The sequence below is a fragment of the Triticum urartu genome, chromosome 7, assembly GCF_003073215.2.
Source record: "Triticum urartu cultivar G1812 chromosome 7, Tu2.1, whole genome shotgun sequence".
Classification (NCBI taxonomy): Eukaryota; Viridiplantae; Streptophyta; class Magnoliopsida; order Poales; family Poaceae; genus Triticum; species Triticum urartu.
The window spans coordinates 47,238,590-47,261,731 of record NC_053028.1 but is presented as its reverse complement, the minus strand read 5'-3'; the positions used below and the strand labels follow the sequence as shown (position 1 = coordinate 47,261,731).

General features: G+C 43.3%; 1 protein-coding gene across 1 annotated transcript; it reads left to right on the top strand.

The window, feature by feature from the left end:
• The first annotated feature begins 19,670 nt into the window (after positions 1 to 19,670).
• Positions 19,671 to 22,524, top strand: LOC125520054 (protein arginine N-methyltransferase PRMT10). The gene is made up of 8 exons (XM_048684846.1): positions 19,671 to 19,921; positions 20,025 to 20,217; positions 20,458 to 20,563; positions 20,811 to 21,000; positions 21,470 to 21,655; positions 21,732 to 21,815; positions 21,931 to 22,113; positions 22,259 to 22,524. Exons 1-7 carry the CDS (start codon positions 19,712 to 19,714, stop codon positions 22,105 to 22,107), a joined length of 1,146 nt encoding a protein of 381 aa, XP_048540803.1. The 5' UTR covers positions 19,671 to 19,711; the 3' UTR covers positions 22,108 to 22,113; positions 22,259 to 22,524.
• The last annotated feature ends 618 nt before the right edge of the window (positions 22,525 to 23,142 follow it).

The following is a 23,142-nucleotide window of genomic DNA, read 5'->3' as shown; positions in this document are numbered from 1 at the left end:
ATGCCATCTTCTTTAGCCAAGCATCATATACGTGAATCATGCAATGCCATCCTGTTTAGCCAGTCATCATATATGTGAATTGTATCGTGCCATATTTTTTCCATAATGTATTCCATTTGTCAACAATGTTTATACATTCATCTACTCTTCTTGTGCATCAGCCATTTGAGTCGGTCATGGGAAAATCTGGAATGAAAACAAAGTCTTCTGAGCAGTCAGTGCTACCTGTTGATGCAGATTTCTTGATGGTTACAGATAGCTCCTCAGAGGAGGATTCAGAGAGAGATGACCAGTCATATCCCCCCCCCCCGAGGTGCATGCTCTAACTTGGCTGGGTTATATTGCTCATATCATGCATATGGTGTCTTGCATTGCCATGCCATCTGCTTAGATTAGACATGCTTTGTGTGAATGCCTCCTGTTTACTTCCTATATCAGATATGTGAATTATGCAATGCCATGTTTTTCAGCCAGTTATCATGTATGTGAATTATGCACTGCCATGGAGCCAGGCATCATATATGTGAATTATCTCATGCCATCTTTTTTTTCATTACGTATTCCATTTGTCGACAATCTGTGTATATTGAACTACTCTTCATGTGTATCAGGCATTTGAGCCAGTTATGGAAAAATTTGGAGTGAAAACAAGGTCTTCAGAGCAGGCAATGGTACCTGTTGAAGCATATATCTCGATGGTTACAGGGAGCTCCTCAGAGGAGGATTCAGAGACAGATGATCAGTCCTATATCCCACCTAAGGTGTATGCTCTAAGTTGCAATGTTTATATTTCTCATATGATGCATATGGTGTCTTGCATTGCTTAGTTTACACATCATATGCACAATATTGAATTCTATCTGGTTAGTTTAGAGATCATACATGCGAGTGCCAACTGCTTAGTATATGAATCAATTATGTCAATTATATCATGCCATCCTGTATACTTAGACAACATGTATGTGAATTATTTCATTCCAACCTATTTTATAAAGACATCATATAGTTTTGTCATGTCATCATGTTTAGGTACTCATCATATGTTGAATTATGCCATTATATCCTGTTAAGTTATCCATCATATATCTGAAACTGTGTCATGCTATCCTGTTTAGTTAGGCATCATATATGTGAAATTGTGTCATGTTGTCCTGTTTGGTTAGACAACATATATGTGAATTACCATATCTGTCTATCATACAATGTCTGTACGTTCAATTTCTTTTCTTGTTTATCAGTCATTTGAATTGGAGGGGGTGATGGCAGTATCTAAGTGAGCAAAAACCCGTTCTTCACAAAAGACAGTGCTACCCGTTGATGCAGATAGAACAATGGTTGTACTGGCCCACAAACTAGCCCCACCACACATAATCGAGACTCTTCCAGATTGCACACTTACACCGTTGGGCAGAGAACCAGCTACAACCCATCTAACCGCAACCCCAACAGATAGTAACCCACTTATAGTTGACAAAGCACCATGTCCACCACAGAGTACCCCCACACGAGCAGTTTGTAAAGCTACTGTAGTGCCCAAAGCATGAAGACCACCACAGCTAACCCAAACTCCATGTTTAAAGCAGAAGAGCAACTGTTCTCAGGTCAGATTCCGTAGCTATGGTCCATACTCCTTTGTTGTTGCATCACTGTATTTACTCATACCAACTACTTTCGAATTTGAAGGATCCAATTGAAACTCCAATGGCGCAACAGGTATGTTTTAAACCTATTTCTTTAACTGGATTGTTATTCTAACTTCTTGCTCTATGTTGATTTCATTTTAAGTTGTATAAACAGTTATGTTCTCATGTGATGCACATTACAAGTGCTGCCAATGCTATGTAGTTTCTCACACTTATATTCTGTCTATGCTGCTGTGTCTTAAAAATATATGAGTTGAACTGTGTCTCTATCTTGATTAGGGAACATAAACTAGAATGATATGGACAATACAGTGACCATAGTACATAGATATATGTTTGTTTCATGCTGTTATCCTGTCCACCTTACTACTGAACCGGTTTACCAAAATGAGTTTCGTATACTACAAGCTAAACCTGTGATGTGTCTGCTTGTTTCTCTTGTAGTATGCAAACAGAATATTGGAGAAGAGCACCCCACTATGCAATGGTAGAGAAAGTAATGCAGATAAGGTTCAAGATAGGGAGACAACCCTGTTGGTCTCCAAGAAAGGTGATAAAAACGATCTTGTAGATAGTGAGAAAACCCCCACAGTCCTGCGTTGATGTAGTGTTCGAGTTACTGGCCAGTACCGCTGGCACAAGCTCTTCGAACTCGCTGCCGGAATCACTTCGGCTTCTTCAGTCTCAGCTACAAGCTGAAAGGCATCAGTCAGCTGTGCTGCAGCAAGAAGCCGAAGGACTGAGGAAGTCCCTGCAGAATTCAGATGCGTACTTTCTTGTGCAACAGCAAGCGCTAGAGGATTTAAGCGCCAAACAAGAGAAAGTTAATAAGCTTGCTAAGCATATTGCCAGCATTATGGGTACCCAGGATATTGTTTCTTGAACTCTTCTGAAGTGGTTTCAGTTCTGGACTTGTTTTGCTGCGGCGTTTATATGCTGCTTTGTTCCCTATATTTGCACTGGTGGTGAACTTTGATGCCCAGTGGATGTAATATGGGTAATAGCCGTGATAGCCTAGCATAAGTTGCTTGCTTATTTATTTCCTTGTTGTCTTGTTTATTTGTTTGCTTGTAGTCAGTGCAGTTCTTTTTCCACGGTTTGCTAGTGGCTGCAATAACCTATTTTTTTAAAACTAGGCCACAATAACCATGGGCTAATATTTACTGTAGTGACACTGGGCCTCCTACGGGTCGTAGAAACAGTGGGCCTTCTATGGGCCATAGAAACAGTAGGCCTTCTACGGGCCGTAGAAACAATGGGCCTTCTAAGGGCCGTATCATCAATGGGCCTTATACGGGCCGTATGATCGATTGGCCAAACATGGGCCAATAACAGGCCGCATTATGGCCGTAAATGGGCTAGAGTTGGAATCATTCGTTCATGGGCCGACCATAACGGGCCATCGTTAATAGGCCATATTTGATGACGCTATGAAAACGGCCCAATGTATTAACGAACCACAAACGGGCCGACTGTAACCACGGGCTGAATTTGGCCTACAAGCAGAAAATGATAGTAATGGGCCCTAAGTAAACGAATGCTGGAAATGAGCCCAAGAATAAATGGGCTCTGAGAAGGCCGAAAGATAACATGGGATGGAAATGGCCCAACGGAATAACGGGTCGTTAATGGGTATAAAGTGATACACTGTTTATTACGGGCTAGTTTCACCACGGGCCGTTAATGGGTGTAAAGTGATACACTGTTCATTACGGGCCAGTTTCACCATGGGCCGTTAATAGGCCAAGAGTTACATAGGGCCTCATATGGGCCGAAAGACGTCATGGGCCATACATGGGCCAGAAGTGAAAACGGGCTGGAATCATATTGGATGGCCCAGATGACGCTACTGGGCCTAATTCGGATAGGGCATAACGGGCCTTGGGTTAGCAGGTTGTAAATGGGCTATATGCGAACAGGCCGTTAACAGGCTTTCCATGGGCCGGCCCGCCACCTTTTGACCAAGTCAAATGGGCTAGCCTTTTCACAGGAATGGGCCTCTATTGGGTCGTGCCACGTGTCGACGTATCATAGGCGCCTTCTGTCCAATTAGTGGATGACATCTGTCCCAACGATGAGCCGACACGTGTTTCCTCTAGCCAATGATGATTTTACACGTGGAAAATCCCCATTGGTCGGGGCTGTTAACGGGTTATCGAATCCAATACCCGACCCGATAGCTTAACGGTGTTCCGTTACGGTGGATGCCACGTGTTGGTCACCCTTGACGAAAGCACTTCTGTGACGCGCGATTTATCGTCATGGAAGTGCACACTTCTGTGATGATAATTTTGGTAATGTCATGGAACACTTCTACGACAGCACAGGTATGACTATCTTGATTCTGTCATAAAATCATCATGGATGTACATGCATGACAAAAACGCGACCTACTGTGACAAACACGTATCATCACGGAAGTGTATTTTTTGTAGTGACTCTAGCAATTTGTTCATCAAGAAATTCACCTAGTGGCACATTATCATCAAGCAAGGTACTAGCGTCATCAAGAGTAGCATTCATAGCAGAAGTAGCATCATCAATGACTTGCGACATATCAGGATTAATAGCATGTGGTGGTGTTGCAAGTTTACTTATAACAGAAGGTGAATCTAAAGCGGAGATGGATGGCAGTTCCTTACCTCCCCTTGTCTCAGAGGGAAAAATCTTAGTCTTAGCATCCTTCAGATTCTTCATAGTGATAAATTGGTAATAATCCCAAGTGACTCAACAAATATAGCTATGCTCCCCGGCAACGGCGCCAGAAAAAGGTCTTGATAACCCACAAGTATAGGGGATCCCAACAGTTTTTGAGGGTAGTGTATTCAACCCAAATTTATAGATTCGACACAAGGGGAGCCAAAGAATATTTGTAAGTATTAGCAACTGAGTTGTCAATTTAGTCACACCTGGAGATTAATTATCTACAACGAAGTGATCAGTAGCATAGTAATATGATAGTTTTGATAGTAGTAGCAATAGCAATAGCACCGGTAACAGTGATAGCAATAGTTTTGTAGTAGTGATGATAGTAACAGCGACATCAGTAACTTAGCAAGATCAATATGTAGGAAAATCATATGCATTGGATCGGTGATTTGTTGGATGATATTCATTCTATAACAGTCATAACCTAGGGCGACACGGCACTAGCTCCATTTCATAAATATAATGTAGGCATGTATTCCGTAAATAGTCATACGTGCTTATGGAAAGAACTTGCATGACATCTTTTGTCCTACCCTCCCGTGGCAACGGGGTCCTATTGGAAACTAAGGGATATTAAGGCCTCCTTTTAGTAGAGAACCGGAACAAAGCATTAACACACAGTGAATACATGAACTCCTCAAACTATGGTCATCACCGGGAAGTGTCCCGACTATTGTCACTCCGGGGTTGCCGGATCATAACACATAGTAAGTGACTATAACTTGCAAGATCGGATCTAGAACATAGATATAATGGTGATAACATAAACGGTTCAGATCTGAAATCATGGCACCCGGGCCCAAAGTGACAAGCATTAAGCATAGCAAAGTCATAGCAACATCAATCTCAGAACATAGTGGATACTAGGGATCAAGCCCTAACAAAACTAACTCGATTACATGATGAATCCCATCCAACTCCTCACTGACCAGCGAGCCTACGAAGGAATTACTCACTCCCGGTGGAGAGCATCATGGAATTGGTGATGGAGGAGGGTTGATGATGACGAAGACGGAAGATCCCCCTCTCCGGAGCTCCAAACGGACTCCAGATGTGGCCTCTCGATGAAGAACAGGAGGTGACGGCGGCTCCGTATCGCGAAACAAGATAATTCTTCCTCTCTGATTTTTTCTAGAAAAATAGGATTTGTTAGCGTAGGTTTTAGGGTCTACGGGGCCACCAGGTGGGGACAACCCACCTGGGTGCGCCTGGGGGGGTAATGGATATTTGTGTTGGATAACATTCATCATATAACAGTCACAATCTAAAGCGATACACGATAGCTCCAATTCATCAATGTCATGTAGGCATGTATATATTTCGTACATATTCATACGTGCTCATAATAAGAACTTGCATGACATCTTTTGTCCTGCCCTCCCGTGGCAGCGGGGTCCATAAGGAAATCTAAGGGATATTAAGGCTTCCTTTTAATAGAGAATCAGAACAAAGCATTAACACACGGTGAATACATGAACTCCTCATACTACGGTCATCACCGAAGTGGAACATCAATGTATCAGTAATTCCAAGGTACATAATTTTTTGGAGTCGAGATTACCCTAAACCACACAATATACATAACCCTAAAGCATGAGTCGCAATTTCTCACATTTGAGTCATTTAGATGAGTTATAGCTGAACTCCTTCTGGAAAGTCGAACAACATTGGTGATATCACTAGCAAGGGGCTAGTGTGCATTTATCACCTCCAACTATTCAAGTCGCATGTGGTGTCGGTGATCTTTAGCCAGATTTACCATTGACATGCGAGATCCTACTGTGTTTAGCCACCGCGGTTATGGTCAAGTATAAATGAATGTGTAATAACACAAATAGGTGTATGCCCCTAGGCCAACCTAGAATGTACAGAACTGTAAGCCCTGAAGTGTAACTTTCTCATACTTCCTCTAAAATTGGACTCCTTTGCAAAATTTGATCAACATCAGAGATATGACCAAGGGGGCTTCAACATATATTTGTCGCCCTCACCTCTTCAAGTGTCATGGTCTGCTAGAGTTGTCTATTACATGTAGAAGATACCATCTCAAACGAATGAACTTTTTCTAAACACAAAGAAAAAAGCTCTCATGTATATCTCAAAGTAAAAAAAAGAAACTTGTGCAACAAACTTGTAGTGAACTAATGTTCCTTTCCACCTAACTGGCATTTACCCCAGTCTTTATGGATAAACCTACTATTCTTTGACAAGATGCATAAGATTATTGCAATGAAATAAAAGGGCAACTAAGGGATGTATCAAGACAAGGTACTATGAGGCCTCTTTGATTCGCAAGATTCTAAAAACGCGGGAATAGGAAAAACATAGGATTGTCATGTCATGCCCATCTCAATCCTACAGGATTTTGGTTTGTTTGATTGTATCACTTGGAAAAACAAAGGATTCTTTCAAAGAGGTTTGAGTGGATGTTAGAAATCCTACATGAAGTAGTACAAAGAAATCCTTAGGAAAAAATCCTATGGGATTCAATCATGTGAATCAAACAACTAAAATAGGAAAACTTTTTAAGGATTCTAATCCTCCAAAGTTCCTATGAAAATCCTCATAATCAAACCAGGCCTAAACTTGTTTTACTCGATTGTTGATGTTGTTATATATATTCCTCTCTAAAGTTCCTATGAAAATCCTTTGAATCAAACGAGACCTAAACTTGTTCCACTTGATTATTGATGTTGTTATATATATTTCTCTCGACCTAGTAGATGTCATGTCTAAATTGGCTATAATCTGGATCATAGCTATTTGCAGCTTCAAAAAGAAGAAAACATCATGGGTCCAAAAAAGTTGATGCAAGGATCTATAGTTGTGTACAATAATGTTGTCGTGAAACTGAAATTGATGCATATAGAACGGATGTGCCATGTCCACTTGGTCCAGAACTGAAAACATTGCATACATTTTCTGCCAACGGGGTACATGCGACAACCTTTTGTTCTCTTGGTGTGGACTATTCAGGATTGGAAAAAGAGCATGAGGGGTGGCGGAAGGGACTTCAGTGATGGGAACCGGGTCGCCACACTAAAGGTTAATACGTCTGTGTAGAGGCTGAGAATCTATTGAAGATCCTCGCCAGAGGCTTGAACTTATAGACCTAGTTGCGAGAGGCTTGTATGCATAGTCTTTGTGTGGTGATTTTTTGTTTGATGATTGAGTTGTTGCATATGGCAGTGGATCAGATACGGTTGTTGTTGTGTACATATCTTAAGAAAGGAGGTAGATAGTGGGGAGATTTTTGGCTGGTGATTTATTTATTTACTAGCAAAAGGGCTTGTGCGTTGTAACGGGAGAAAAAATAATTCATAATCTTCAATGGCCATGACCACATTTTGCTGCATCATCAAGATACACTACCACTCTCAATTTCGTGAAATCATGTACATTTTTTAAACTCATGCATATATTTTAAATTGTGAGCATCTTTCAAATTCATGAACACTTTTACAAATTTTTGAACGTTTTCTAAAATCAATAACATTTTTTGAATTCATGAACATTTTATAGTTTTTGAAAACATTTTTAAAAAATTTTAAACATTTTTATAAACAATTTTGTTGAATTGGTGAATATTTCTAGATTGTATGGACTTTTTTTTTGAAAATTGGTGGAACAATCTTTGAAATTCACAAATATTTTTTTGATTTAACAAACATTTTTTCAAATGCATGTTCATTTTTTGAATCAGTGAACATTTTATGAATGAAAAAACTATTTTGTACACGAACAGTTTTTGAATTTTTATGATATTTTTCCCTTCAAGAACATTTTTTTAATTGAAGAAATTTTGGTCAATTTCATTAACATTTTGTAATACACAAACATTTTTAAAAATGATGAACATTTTTCTCCAAAATTTCGAATATCTTTTGATTAAGAAAACATTTTTTACAAAATCACATACATTTTTTAATCCACAAACATTTTATGTCAAAAATATTTTTTTATTTTCGGAACTTTTTTGAAGTCCCATATTATTGAAAGTAGAAAAAAAGAAAAAGAAAAAGAATGTAAAACAAAATAAACAGGCTGCCCGGACATGGGCTGGTCCAAACGGGGCGTTGCGTCTTCTCCCAGTGCACGCAGAGCGCAGCATAGAAGGTCCTTACCACATTTCCTCAAAAAAAAGAAGGTCCTTACCACATGGGCGGGCTCAGGCAGGGGATTATCCTGTGTGAAACGTTTTATTATCACTTATAAGTGCCACTGGATTCGCTCTGAAAAAAGTGCAACGGGTGGGTAATATTTTGCGAATTTAAATTTTTTTAGGGCAAATCAATAGCTTTATAACTTAACTGCTCTTGGGCATATCGCTCAAGACACAAGCGCCCATATGGGCGGGTACATCAGACTCCCACTCTAAGAAGTGGTTGGGGTCACATCCACGGCCAAGATTGGCAAGTTCATGAGCGACAGAGTTCGCGCTACGTCTATAAAAAATAGCAAACTTGGAAAACCATAGTTTTAAGTGGTATTTTATATCTTCTATGACAGCCGCATAAGCCGAAGAGTCGACCTTCTGCATGTCCAACGCGTCCGCCACTAGCTAGGAGTCCGTCTCCAGCTCGACCCGAACGATACCAAGATCAGCCGCGATATGCACTGCATGCGACATGGCAGTGATTTCCGCAGCAAAGGCGTCCTTGATATGCTCCTGTCTTCCAGCTCGAGCGTAGGCCAGGCTGCCATCCTTCATTCTAACAGCCACACCCTAGCCCGAATGGTTCTGCCCAGGCACGAGGGATCCGTCCACATTGATTTTAAATTCAGCATGCATCGGCGGCCTCCATTTGTCAGGAGCTGGTTTGACCGGCTGCTTCCCGAAGATCTCACGAAATTCGAACACGCTGCTCCTCGTACGGCGGGCCACCGTATCGGCCGACCAAGCCAACTCGCCCTGCCTTATTTTATTCCGGTTCGACCACCACGACCACCAAAAGGTTAGGACATGCAGCCGCATTTTTACATCAAGCCCCCAGAGAAAATCCAGCACTGCATGCACGGGCCCGATGGATTCCAGCTTCATGCGTACTTCTTCCATCTCCATCCTCCTCCACACCTCCTTCACACTCTTGCACTTGATGGACAGGTGGGCTCCATCCTCGTCCACTCGGCCACAGAACAAACACTTAGTGTCAGTGATCGGGATCCCCTTTCTTGCCACATTAGTTCGGAGTGCAAGTGAGTCATGCTTGACACGCCAAGTAAACATTTGAATGTTGGGTGGGCATGGCAGCTTCCACAACCTCTTCCAAGAGTCATCGCTCGTACTATCCAGATTGCCAGACACGTGTGAGCTCCCTACCAACCCTCCATCCTGCTTCATACGATCAAGTTGGACTTGTAGTTTGTAGGCACTTTTGACAGAGTGGATCCCCTTGGTGTCATATTGCCATGCAATAAAATCCTGAGACCCCTCTCTTAGCGGAATTTGGAGAATGTGCTTGACATCATCAGGCCAGAAGGTATCGTGTACAAGTTGCTCATCCCAGGTTCCCGTACTCGGGTCAATCAGGTCACTCACTCTATCCAGTAAGTTTGTGCCTCGGGGAGTGATCACCCCACGCGACCATGGACGTGGCAGCCACGGATCCGACCATATTTTGACTTGCGTTCCATCTCCGATCCTCCAGATGTAGCCCTCATTGAACAGTTGCAAGCCGTGTAACAAGCTTCTCCAGGAGTAAGAGATACCGTCACGGGGTCGAGCTTCCAGGAGTTTGCCGTCGGGGAAGTAGCGAGCTCGCATGATACGGGCACATAGCGAGTCCGGGAACTGTATAAGACGCCAAATCTTCCGCGAGAGCATCGCCAGATTGAATCCGTGCATATCCCGAAACCCTAGCCCCCCTTGTGATTTGGGCAATGTCAGTTTCTTCCAGCCAATCCAATGTGTTGTGCGATCTTTATCCTGTTGACTCCACCAGTAATCGCAAAGAAGTGAACTCAATTCCTCACAAAACGTCTTGGTGAGGTAGAAGCATGACATGGCAAACATCGGAATGGCTTGCGCTACGGCTGTGATCAACGTTTCTTTCCCGCACATTGCTATTAGCCTCTCCTCCCACCCGTACACTCGGCCGGCCATGGCCCCTTTGACAAAAGCAAACGCCTTCCTTCTGGACTTGCCAACATGAACAGGTAGGCCGAGATATTTGTCGTTCCAAGTCTTGCTCTGTATCCGTAGGGCTCCTTTCACCGCCCCTTTGTCCTCCACCCTGGTATTCGGGCTAAACATAAGAGTTGATTTCTCTAAGTTAATGCACTGTCCCGAACAGGTTTCATATAGATCCAGAACATCCCGGAGGGCTTGAGCTTCATCCTGCTTGGCCTTCATCAGCAACACCGAGTCATCGGCAAACAAGAGGTGCGAAACAACCGAAGCGTTGCGGCAGAGTTTCACTCCTGTGATCCGCCCGTTTGCCTCAGCGTCATGTAGTAGGGCCGAAAGCCCCTCCGCACATATGACAAACAAATATGGTGATGTTGGGTCACCTTGACGAAGCCCTCTCGAAGGGGAAAACTGCTCAGTCAAATCACCATTCACCTTGATCTGATACCTCACTGTGGTTATGCAATTCATCACCAAATCAGTCCACCGCTCCCCAAAGCCAAGTTTGTGCAGCATAGCACGCAGGAAGTCCCATTCGACTCGATCATACGCTTTACTCATATCCGCTTTAACCGCAGCAACTCCATCATTACCATTTTTCTTGTTGAGCAAGAAGTGTGAGAGCTCGTAAGCAATGAGGACATTATCTGTGATTAACCTCCCTGGCACGAAGGCACTTTGGTTATCCGAGATGATCTCTGGCAGAATCAACTTTAGCCGGTTGGCCAAAACCTTGGAAACCAACTTATAGACCACATTACATAAACTGATTGGCCGCAAGTCTTTGATCCTGTTTGGGTTCTTCACTTTGGGGATAAGAACAACCACTGTATCATTCCACCCTTCCGGCATTGCGCCCCCATTTAGAACCGCCAAGACCTCCTCAACCACCTTGTCCCCCATAAAATGCCAATGCCTATTATACACGATGGAGGGCATACCGTCGGGGGCCGGCGCCTTGAGGTCTCCGATGTGATCAAGAGCTGCCTTGACCTCCTCCCTGGAGTACTCGGCCTCAAGGATGGCCCGCATGGCCGGGGTTACCTGTGCTTGCACTTTGTCGATGAGTTCCGGCAACCGGTCACCGTGCCCCGACGTGAACAATTCCTGAAAAAATGAGCAAACATAGTTATTAAGCTCCTCTCCCTCCTTCACCTCCGAGCCGTCTTCCTTCCTCAACACTCTAACTCTGTTTGCCTTCTTCTTAGCAGACGCCACAGCCATGAAGTATTTTGTACTCCTATTACCCTTCTTCAACCATGTGACATGAGACCGTTGCTTGGCTTTGGTATTCCTCCTCTCCTCAATCTTTTCCACCCTACACCGAAGCTTTGCCTCCTCTCTAATTTTCTCTTCACTCACCGGAGCACGCATACACTTTTCTAGCTCCCGACGTGCTTGCTTCAGCTTCTCCTCCAAGTCACCTGCCACTTCCTTCCCCCACTTAGACATACGCCCCGCCACTGACCTCAACGCTATGGCAACATCACCTCTCCCTTCTAAGCATCCTTCTTCCCAAGCCCCTTGCACCTCCTCACTACATCCCTCCTCCTGTAGCAACCATGCTTCAAAACGGAATCCATGGTCTCCGTCCCGCTCCCTTCTATTTTCTCCCTGGGTGCAAACGATGACGGGCCTGTGTGGTCTGAGTGGCAGGGAGCCCCGTTGAGAACACTGAAGTTGGGGAACCAGTCACACCAGGAAGCATTCGCCGTGGCCCTATCAAGGCGCTCACAAATGTAGGTGCTAAGTTCCTTACTATGATTTCGCCAGGTGAATTTATCGCCCTCATACCCAATATCACTGAGCGCGCAAGATTCGAGGGCCTCTCTGAAGTTATCCAACAGCCTTTGTGGTCGAACCGCACCCCCTATCTTCTCATCCAGTGACAATATCTCGTTGAAGTCTCCTAGACAAAGCCACGAACGACCCCCTTGGTGTTGTTGACCCAGAACTCGTAGGGTTTTCCATGTCTGCACCTTCCGATCAGCCGCTGACTCTCCATATACCCCCGTAAGCCGCCAGATTCTACCATCCTCCTCCTTCACGTCCACATCCACATGTCTTCTTCCGAACGATCGAAGCGTAATATCCACCTCGCGTCTCCAGAACAGCACCACCCCCTGCTTCGCCCTTCTGCACTCCATGCCGCCATATGAGGCAAACCCAACATCCAACGAAACCTTTCCAACTCCTTCTCCGACAATTTTTTCTCCGCCAAAAATAGTACATCAGGCACCTCCATCCTCCCCATCTCGAGGAGGCTACGAACTGCCGGGCCGTTCCCGAGTCCCCGGTAGTTCCATCCGATTATTTTCATTGTGTTCGGCGGGGCTGCTCCTGCAGCCCGGCCGATAAAACGTTGATAGGCGAAACTGTCCTTGCGTCCATCTCCTCTCCCACCCCCTGCACTCCTTCCTCCTCACGACTCTTCTGCCCCACTTGCTCCTCTCCCTCGTCCATCCTCCCCCTCTTCGAGCCCAGAACCGTCTCATTGTCCTGCCTCACCCTCCCCTCCGGCCGATCACGCCCTTTCTTATGATATCGTTTAGCAGTGTAATTCTTATGCGGCTCAGCAGTCTATTGATGCTGGGCTAACTGAGTGTTCTGCTTCTCCAGTGTCCTACCTTCCATCTTTCCATCTACATCCATGACTATTTCCTTCCCATCCTGACTCTGGGATGCATTGGAGGCATCTAACTTTCCTTGATCAGTAGGGTTTTCCTTGGACCTCCCAAGCATCAACTTCCTAGGGTTCCCTGCCTTACTCGGTGGCGGTGCCAATTTGCTCGGGCTCGTCACCTCCTCCCCTCCCTCTGTTCCTCCTTTAATCCATTGCCTGATTTCGATTCAGATTTTCTCCATGTGAGGCTGTCACTCCCACTCCCCGACCGGCCCCCGGAGCGGCTGTACCCGTAGCTTCGGCCTCCACCAGAACCATGACCCCCCGATCTCCACGTACCCTCCTCAGTTCTACCCCTCCTCTGCCCAAGATCAGCCTTGAGCCATCTGCTGAATTGTTGCTTCTCTCCCTTACTGGTTTTAATCAGGCAGTCCTTGTCCCCGTGTCCGATCATACCGCATGTGTAGCAGAAATCCGGTAAGAACTCATACTCAAACCTACACCAGTCCACATCTTCCTCATCTTCGGAACCGATAGGCTTCTCTCCTTTTCCGCCCCTACTCTCCTTCCGATCCGCACCATCGTCCAGGGTGAAGCCCCTCATGATTGGTTTATCAATCCGCATCCGTACCTTGATTCGAAGGAATCTACCAATTGCACTTCCATCCGCTCCTGTATCCGCCTCCACAAATCTACCAATGGTGTTGCCAATGTCCTCCGCCGAATCCTCATTCATCATACCCAAAGGGAGGTTAAAAACCCTGACCCAGATCGGGATATCATTAAAGGCGTAGTCTTCGGGTCGCTTGCTAGGCACATATTCCTTCACCACCACCAGATCCTTGTCGAACATCCATGGTCCGTCCTCCACCGCTTTCCGCTTCCCCGATTCCTGGTGAAACGTGAAGAGGAATTTGTTTACCCCTATCTCCGTACAGGTGATCCCCTTGATCGGGCACCACACCTTACCCAGGGTGAGCGAGATCGCGTCTAGATGGACCAACTTCTCGGACATGATCTTCCCCACCGCCTGGAACGCCACCTCTTTGCCCTTCTCCTTCGCCGAACACCGGATCTTCACCCCCTTCCTCTCCTCCTCCGAAAGCTTCAAACCCCGCATCAGCCCCGCCACACCCTCCATCACTTCCTTCAAACCCCCTCTCTCCCTCCTAGGGTGGATTGTGTCTTACGACCACGCGCCCTAGGGAGCACGCAGAAGGCCTATGGTGGATGGGGAATGGGATCGGAGTCGGGAATCGCTCGCACGTAGGAGATGCCGGATGCCCGGCCATAGAAACCCTAGATCACGAGGCCCAGGGCACGAGAACCTCGCGATCGCTTCCGCAATCGCCGGACCTAACGCGAACCGTCACCCAACAGGGACGGACCCATCCCAGGTGTCTGTGTTGTTCTTGGTTGCGAATTTAATTATTAGGGCCAAAAGGCAGTGGGTGGGTTCTGTTTGTAAAAAAAGTTCGATGGGAGTTGGGAATCGGTCAAGCAAAAAACTCAAGGTGTATGGGAGGGGTACCAAATGATGACGTACAAATTCTCTTTAATAGTAGAGATGTGAGAGATGAGTGTGTAATTTTGATATAGTTAGATGTCCACCCACACAATTCTTTTTCTGACGGGAAACCTTTCAATCTATTCATCAATAGTCATGGAAATATAAAGAACATTAGAAGTAACAAAAATTACATTCAACTCAGTAGACCATCTACTAATGACTACAAGCACTAGAATGAGCCAAAGTTGCACCACCGTCATCGGCCTTCCTTTACCAAAGCCGGACAAACCTTGTTGTAGTAGATGGTCATGAAGTTGTCGTGCTAAGGCCTCTTAGAACCAACACACCATGACAACAACTGTTACCATTGAATAGGCGTGTAGATCGAAAGTATCAGCATGTAGACACATGAACATGAACGGCGAAGACCGGGTCCAAGTAGATTCAACGAAGACAAACGCCGATCGAAAATGACGGAATCCACTAGACACACACCTCCACACACCCCCCGACGACATTGGACACACTGTCAGGACGGAGGCTAAGCGGGAGAACCTTATTCCATCTTCAGGGAGCCGTCACAATCTGGTCTTCCTAAACAAGACACAAACCCTAAATGAACACGAATTTACCATCCTGGTCAATGTAGAAGATACCATCTCAAATGAATGAACTTTTTCTAACCACAAAGAAAAAAGCTCTCACATATATCTCAAAGTAAAAAAAAGAAACTTGTGCAACAAACTTGTAGTGAACTAATGTTCCTTTCCACCTAACTGGCATTTACCCCAGTCTTTATTGATGAACCTACTATTCTTTGACAAGATGCATAAGATTATTGCAATGAGATAGAAGGGCAACTAAGGGATGTATCAAGACAAGGTACTATGAGGCCTCTTTGATTCGCAAGATTCTAAAAACGCGGGAATAGGAAAAACATAGGATTGTCATGTCATGCCCATCTCAGTCCTACAGGATTTTGGTTTGTTTGATTGTATCACTTGGAAAAACAAAGGATTCTTTCAAAGAGGTTTGAGTGGGTGTTAGAAATCCTACATGAAGTAGTACAAAGAAATCCTTAGGAAAAAATCCTATGGGATTCAATCATGTGAATCAAACAACTAAAATAGGAAAACTTTTTAAGGATTCTAATCCTCCAAAGTTCCTATGAAAATCCTCAGAATCAAACTAGGCCTAAACTTGTTTTACTCGATTGTTGATATTTCTCTCTAAAGTTCCTATGAAAATCCTTTGAATCAAACGAGACCTAAACTTGTTCCACTTGATTATTGATGTTGTTATATATATATATATATATATATATATATATATATATATATATATATATATATTTCTCTCGACCTAGTAGATGTCATGTCTAAATTGGCTATAATCTGGATCATAGCTATTTGCAGCTTTGAAAAGAAGAAAGCATCATGGGTCCAAAAAAGTTGATGCAAGGATCTATAGTTGTGTACAATAATGTTGTCGTGAAACTGAAATTGATGCGTATAGAACGGATGTGCCATGTCCACTTGGTCCGAAAACATTGCATACGTTTTCTGCCAATGGGGTACATGCGACAACCTTTTGTTCTCTTGGTGTGGACCATTCAAGATTAGAAAAAGAAAGTGCATGAGGGGTGGTGGAAGGGACTTCAGTGATGGGAAGCGGATTGCCACACTAAAGGTTAATACGTCTGTGTAGAGACTTGAACTTAGAGACCTAGTTGTGAGATGCATGTATGCATAGTCTTTGTGTGGTGATTTTTTGTTTGATGATTGAGTTGTTGCGTATGGCAGTGGATCAGATACGGTTGTTGTTGTGTACATATCTTAAGAAAAGAGGTAGATAGTGGGGAGATTTTTGGCTGGTGATTTATTTATTTACTAGCAAAAAGGGCTTGCGCGTTGTAACAAGAGAAAAAAAAAATCATAATCTTCAATGGCCATGACCACATTTTGGTGCATCATCGAGATACACTATCACTCTCAATTTCGTGAAATCATGTACATTTTTAAACTCATGCATATATTTTAAATTGTGAGTATTTTTCATATTCATGAACACTTCTACAAATTTTTGAACATTTTCTAAATCAATAACATTTTTTGAATTCATGAACATTTTATAGTATTTGAAAACATTTTTTAAAATTGTTAAACATTTTTATTGAATCGGCAAACATTTCTAGAATGGACGGGTTTTTTTAAAAAGTTGGTGGAACAATCTTTGAAATTCACAAAAAAAAAATTGATTTAACAAACATTTTTTCAAATGCATGTTCATTTTTTGAATCAGTGAACATTTTATGAATGAAAAAACTATTTTGTAAGTCACGAACAGTTTTTGAATTTTTATGATATTTTTCCATTCATGAACATTTTTTGAATTGAAGAAATTTTGGTCAATTTCATTTACATTTTTTAATACACGGACATTTTTAAAAATGATGAACATTCTTTTTCCAAAATTTCGAATATTTTTTGATTGAGAAAACATTTTTTACAAAATCACGTACATTTTTTTAATCCACAAACATTTTACGATTTTTAAACATTTTATGTCAAAAATATATTTTTTATTTTCGGAACTTTTTTGAAGTCCCATTTTATTGATAGTAGAAAAAAAGAAAAATGAAAAAGAAAAAAATGTAAAACAAAATAAACAGGCTGCCTAGACATGGGCCGATCCAAACGGGGCGTTGCGTCTTCTCCCAGTGCGCGCAGAGCGCAGCATAGAAGGTCCTTACCACATGATCGGGCCCAGGCGGGGGATTCTCCTGTATAAAATGTTTTATTACCACTTATAAGGGGAGGTCCTAGTCGGCGCCTTAAGCTCCCCGAAGCGGGCGTCGCTGGGGATCGAACCAGTGGCGGAGGCAGGAATATGTATAATCTGATGTTAGGGAGGGCCGGCTGCAGGCAACAGTAAAAAAATATCACTGTTCATATGCATAATACAAAGAAAATTAGGATGTTGGGGAGGGCCGGGGCCCTGGCTGGCCACCCCCTGCCTCCGCCACTGGATCGAACTCACGCCGCGACAGCACTACAAGAGACTAGCTACCACTGTATCACTCGCGCGCTAGCAATCAAAAGCAGCGCACATTTGTAAAAGACTACTACGCACAAGTTCACTAATTTGAGAAACAAATGTTCACCAATTGAACGGTGTGACTAGTTGACCGTTGGCTGTTCAAAAAATATGTGTATGCTTTTTTGAAAAATCAGGAATTAAAAAAATCATTCACAACAAAAAGTTCACGGGGTCAACAAAGGTTGACGAATTTAAATGAAAAAAAATCACAAAAATGAAAATAGTTCAACGAATTTGAAAAAAGTTTGTCATTTTTGAAAAAAGTTCATCAAATTTTTGAAAAAGTTCATCGAATCTGAAAAAAGTTCATCGTATGGAAAAAAGTTCATCAAATTTGAAAAAATTCCATTGGATTTGAAAAAGGGTTCATTGATTTCAAAAATAGTTCACCGAATCTGAAAAAAGTTCACCGGATTTGAAAAAAGTTCATCGGATTTCAGAAAAAAAGTTCATCGGATCTAAAAAGAGTTCATGGAAATTGAAAATGAATTCATTGATTTCGAGAAAAGTTCACAGAATTTGAAAAAGGATGAGGAAAAAAGAAAAAAGGAAAAAGAAAAAACCGAACTGACATGAATAATAAATAAATAGACTGAAATATTTATTAATACAAGCCGTCTTGGCCAGAGCGTTGGTTCGATCCCTCGTTCACCCACTTTTTTTTGATGTTTCTCTGAAAACAGAAGAAGAAGAAAAAAAAACGGGCCGAGCCCAATTGACTCGGCTGCAGGCGCCCGTTTGCAAATTACATTGTAACAGGCGCCTGCAACGCCAAATAGGAAATGCCCTTATAAGTGCCACGGGATTCGCTCTAAAAGAAGTGCCACTGGTGGGTAATATTTTGCGAATTTAATCATTAGGGCCAAAAACCAGTGGGTGGGTTCTGTTGGTAAAAAAAGTTCGATGGGAGTTGGGAATCGGTCAAGCAAAAATCTCAAGGTGTATGGGAGGGGTACCAAATGACGACGTGCAAATTCTTTTTAATAGTAAAGATATGTGAGAGATGAGTGTGTAATTTTGATATAGTTGGATGTATACCACCCACACAATTTTTTTTCCTGACGGAAGACCTTTCAATCTATTCATCAATAGTCATGGAAATATAAAAAACATTAGAAGTAACAAAAATTACATTCAACTCAGTAGACCATCTACTAATGACTGCAAGCACTAGAATGAACCAAAGTTGCACCACCGTCATCGGCCTTCCTTTACCAAAGCCGGACAAACCTTGTTTAGTAGATGGTCATGAAGTTGTCGTGCTAAGGCCTATTAGAACCAACACACCATGACGACAACTGTTACCATTGAATAGGCGTGTAGATCGAAAGTATCAGCATGTAGACACATGAACACGAACGGCGAAGACCGGGTCCAAGTAGATTCAACGAAGACAAACGCCGATCGAAAATGACGGAATTCACTAGACACACACCTCCACACACCCTCCGACGACATTGAACACACTGTCAGGACGGAGGTTAAGCGGGGGAACCTTATTCGATCTTCAGAGAGCCATCACAATCTGGTCTTCCTGAACAAGACACAAACCCTAAATGAACACGAAAAGACACCAAAATATGGAGCAAGGGCTCTCCCTCGGCCAGGGCTGAGAACTACCACGCCTCCATGGCCTAAGGCGAGAGAGATGAGGCAGACCCGCGCGCGTCGCCGGCAGGAGGCGAGAAACCCTAGTTGTCGGGGCGAGCGAACTCTCAACATACATCATATACATCTGATATAGACATACACACATCAATGAAACTCTCAAAGCTTGTGTTAATGTTCATGGACTACACAGTCCCTTCCACGAAAGATGCAAGAAAAAGGCCCATCAACCTCGAACACGAATATTAAGGCACCATCCAACGGCTGAGACCCACGGCAGCAGTCCTTTAAACATCCCTACCCCATAAACCCTAGAACCGAGCAGCCATCCTCCCAAACCGCAGGAAAACCCCTCCCCTCTTTCCTCCTCTCCCGCCCCCACACCCCTCCCCATGGCGTCTCCCCCCAACGGCGCCGCCGCCGCCGCCGCCGCCTCCTCGGCCGCCGGGGGCGCGCCCCCCGTCGACAAGGAGGTCGACTTCGCCAACTACTTCTGCACCTACGCCTACCTCTACCACCAGAAGGAGATGCTCTGCGACCGCGTCCGCATGGACGCCTACCACTCCGCCGTCTTCCGCAACCCCCACCACTTCCGCGGCAAGGTGAGAACAAACGGCCCCTCCCTCCCCGTCCCGCGAATCGATGGAAGTCCGAGGTTTGCTGTAATTTGGGGCTCCGGCTTGATTGATTTGGCGGATCTGTCAGGTGGTTCTTGATGTCGGCACCGGGAGCGGCATCCTCGCCATCTGGAGCGCTCAGGCCGGCGCCAGGAAGGTGTACGCCGTCGAGGCCACCAACGTGGCGGAGCACGCCCGCGAGCTCGTCCGCGCCAACGGGGTCGCCGACATCGTCGAGGTCATTCAGGGGACCATGGAGGACATTGTGCTGCCAGAGAAAGGCGAGTCTTGTCGTTTCTTGAATCCCTGTTACATTTGTTCGTTCCTGAATCGATGTCAAACCTTTGAAAGTACTGGTCTTGGCTGGTGGAGTGATATCCCAGCAATATTGTTAACAACAAAAATGCCAAGTCTTTCATCTTGAAAGGGGTTTTTTGTTCCAAGTCTTATCAGAATATGGAAGATATGATGTATATTGAGTATTGATCAGTTTGTTGTGTGTATTGTTTTTGAAACTGCAGTTGATGTCATTATCTCTGAGTGGATGGGCTACTATCTCTTGAGAGAATCCATGTTTGATTCCGTCATATGCGCACGTGACCGCTGGTTGAATCCAGGTGGTGTAATGTAAGTAAAGAGAAGCATTCTTGAATTTTAGGCTTGCTAACATGCCCTGTACTGGTTTGGAATTTTCTTACCCAGAACTGTGATTGTTATATGCAGCCTGATCAAATAGTCTGTAAATCAAGTTAAATTAACAAACACACAATCTTAAATGCTTTGTTTCTGAAAGATAGCAATCAAGACCCTCCTGATTTTGTTGTCTGCACAAATAAAACGCAGATGCACCTAATGCACGATCGATCTTTTGCAGGTATCCTAGTCATGCTCGGATGTGGTTAGCTCCAATAAGAAGTGGTTTGGGTGACAAAAAGATGGAAGATTTCGAGATTGCTATGAATGACTGGAATCATTTTGTTGAGGACACTCAGGCTTATTATGGGGTCAACATGAATGCCTTGACAAAGGCATATCGTGCAGAACATGAGAAGTTCTATCTCAAGGTATCTCTTAGCACAAAGGCATCATATTTTTGTCTTTTTGTTGGATTGGCATGCTTTTGGTCTGAAAAAATGTGATACATCTATACAAACATAAGTCTTATAATGATATTTTTTGAAGTAGCTCCTATGAATTTATATTCATCAAAAAGGACAAAGTCATGCCAAATGTTTGTGTAGTTCTTTGTTTCTCAAATAACTCCAGTCTTGGGATGTAAAGTTTAGTTTTTTTTGAAGCTTATAAATGACTTGCACCTAATAGGCCTGTAATATACTGTACTCTCTCCGTCCGGAAATACTTGTCGACGTATTTTAGTTTTAGATACATCTATTTTTATTCATTTCACCGACAAGTATTTCCGGACGGAGGGAGTATTTCACAATTAATCACTACATACTTCAAGTAAGGACCCTCAGTTCTTTATACAAGACATTTCTCACTTCCATAACCATTCTTCCTATTCTTCTGCAGTCTTCGATTTGGAACAATCTTCATCCGAACCAACTTATTGGGCAACCTGCTGTCGTCAAGGAGATGGATTGCTTGACAGCAACCGTTGAAGAGATTCGAGAAGTTAGAGCACAAGTTACATTGCCAATCAACCAGGATAGAACAAGGCTAGCTGCATTGGCTGGGTGGTTTGATGTTCACTTTAGAGTATGTCTAGCTGAATTATTTCACAGATTTCTCATGTTTTACTCAATGGAAGACACTCACTATTTTCCACTTACAGGGTAGCAAGCAAAACCCTGCAGTTGAGGAAGTTGAATTGAATACAGCCCCAGATGAGAATGGTGGGACACACTGGGGTCAGCAGGTTGGTTTTCTAGAATATATATCACTATCCTTTTCTGTTGTTGCTGAATTTTCTAACGGCAATCATATCAAGTTGCCTGTCAGTCTGTCTGACAGCCATTTGTTTCTTCCCCAAGGTGTTCTTGATGACTCCAGCTCCGAGAGTAAATGAAGGGGACAGTATCAATGTTTCTTTCTCGATGGTTCGCTCAAAAGAGAATCACCGGCTTATGGATATGGATATCACCTATGAACTGCACGAGGCATCTGGAAGGAAGCTACCAGCAGTCGCAACCAAGATTTTCTTAGAGTAGAGCAAGGTCTGGCTCACAGAACTGCAATACGCTTTTGAATTATACCCATTCAGTTTTTAGCGTCAAGGTGCACAATACATTTGGGATGAAGCACTTTGGTTAATGGTTCAACACCAGGATTTAACCTAATCTTTTTTTTCTGTTTTAACAGATCACTGACTGGATCTGACTCGGTTGATGGGATGTCAGGGCATTGTGTGCTATCATGTGTCGTGCTGCCGTATCAAAAACCTTGCCCACAGTTCAGAGAAACATTGGTCCCCGGTGTGTTTGTTTTTCATAGTATGGCCTAATGGCCAACCTTTGTGTAATACATACTATGCGGGGTTTGTAACAGTGATACCATGAGGCATGATCAAGTGCCAGAGATTTTGTTTGTTGTATCAGTAATTTATTATTGTCATTTGATTGGTTGAATGATTCGAGCTGTTGCCTCTAGATTAGAAGTTGGTTTTCCGTGCCTGTCAATTAGTTCAACTTGGGTTCACTGAATTTTAAAGCGAAGATGCAACCAATCTGAGCTGTTATTCAGTGAGATCCTATACCTAGTAATTCAGATTGACAGAAGTTGAGGTATTTCTGGATGAACTCTTTGCACTGACAGCAAACTAAGGTGTTTAGAGATAAACTAAAACAGATGAAAATTGCTTGGCAATTTTATCTGATGTTCTGAAAGTTTTTTTTTAATCTTTGCCTTTTGACATTTAAGTTTTGAAAATTCCGAAGTGATAGCATTACCATTGTGAGTGCATTTTGTACTTCTGTCACAGATTTTGCTTGCTGTATCAATAATTTTGTTGGTTTTCCTTCCAATGCCTGTGATGTAACTTTCGTGCAACTGATGTGTTTGTGCTCACTACATTTTAAAGGGAAAGATAGACTGAACTGTTTTTGCTGTCAGTTTTAGCTGGTCGGTAATCTAGTTCCATTTTGACTATAACTAGATTGGTTTGAATTTCCATAAAAAAGATTAGGTGTGGCTAGATCTCAGTCGATTGAGATTTAACCAGGTCTCTATCATGTGATAGAACATAT

What these genes read in the sequence shown, in the direction of transcription:
- LOC125520054 (XM_048684846.1), top strand. Translation starts at nt 19,712, where the DNA reads ATGGCGTCTCCCCCCAACGGCGCCGCCGCCGCCGCCGCCGCCTCCTCG. An exon ending in CCCACCACTTCCGCGGCAAG is followed by an intron (nt 19,922 to 20,024) that starts GTGAGAACAAAC and finishes CGGATCTGTCAG; the next exon opens with GTGGTTCTTGATGTCGGCAC. An exon ending in GGACACACTGGGGTCAGCAG is followed by an intron (nt 21,816 to 21,930) that starts GTTGGTTTTCTA and finishes TTCTTCCCCAAG; the next exon opens with GTGTTCTTGATGACTCCAGC.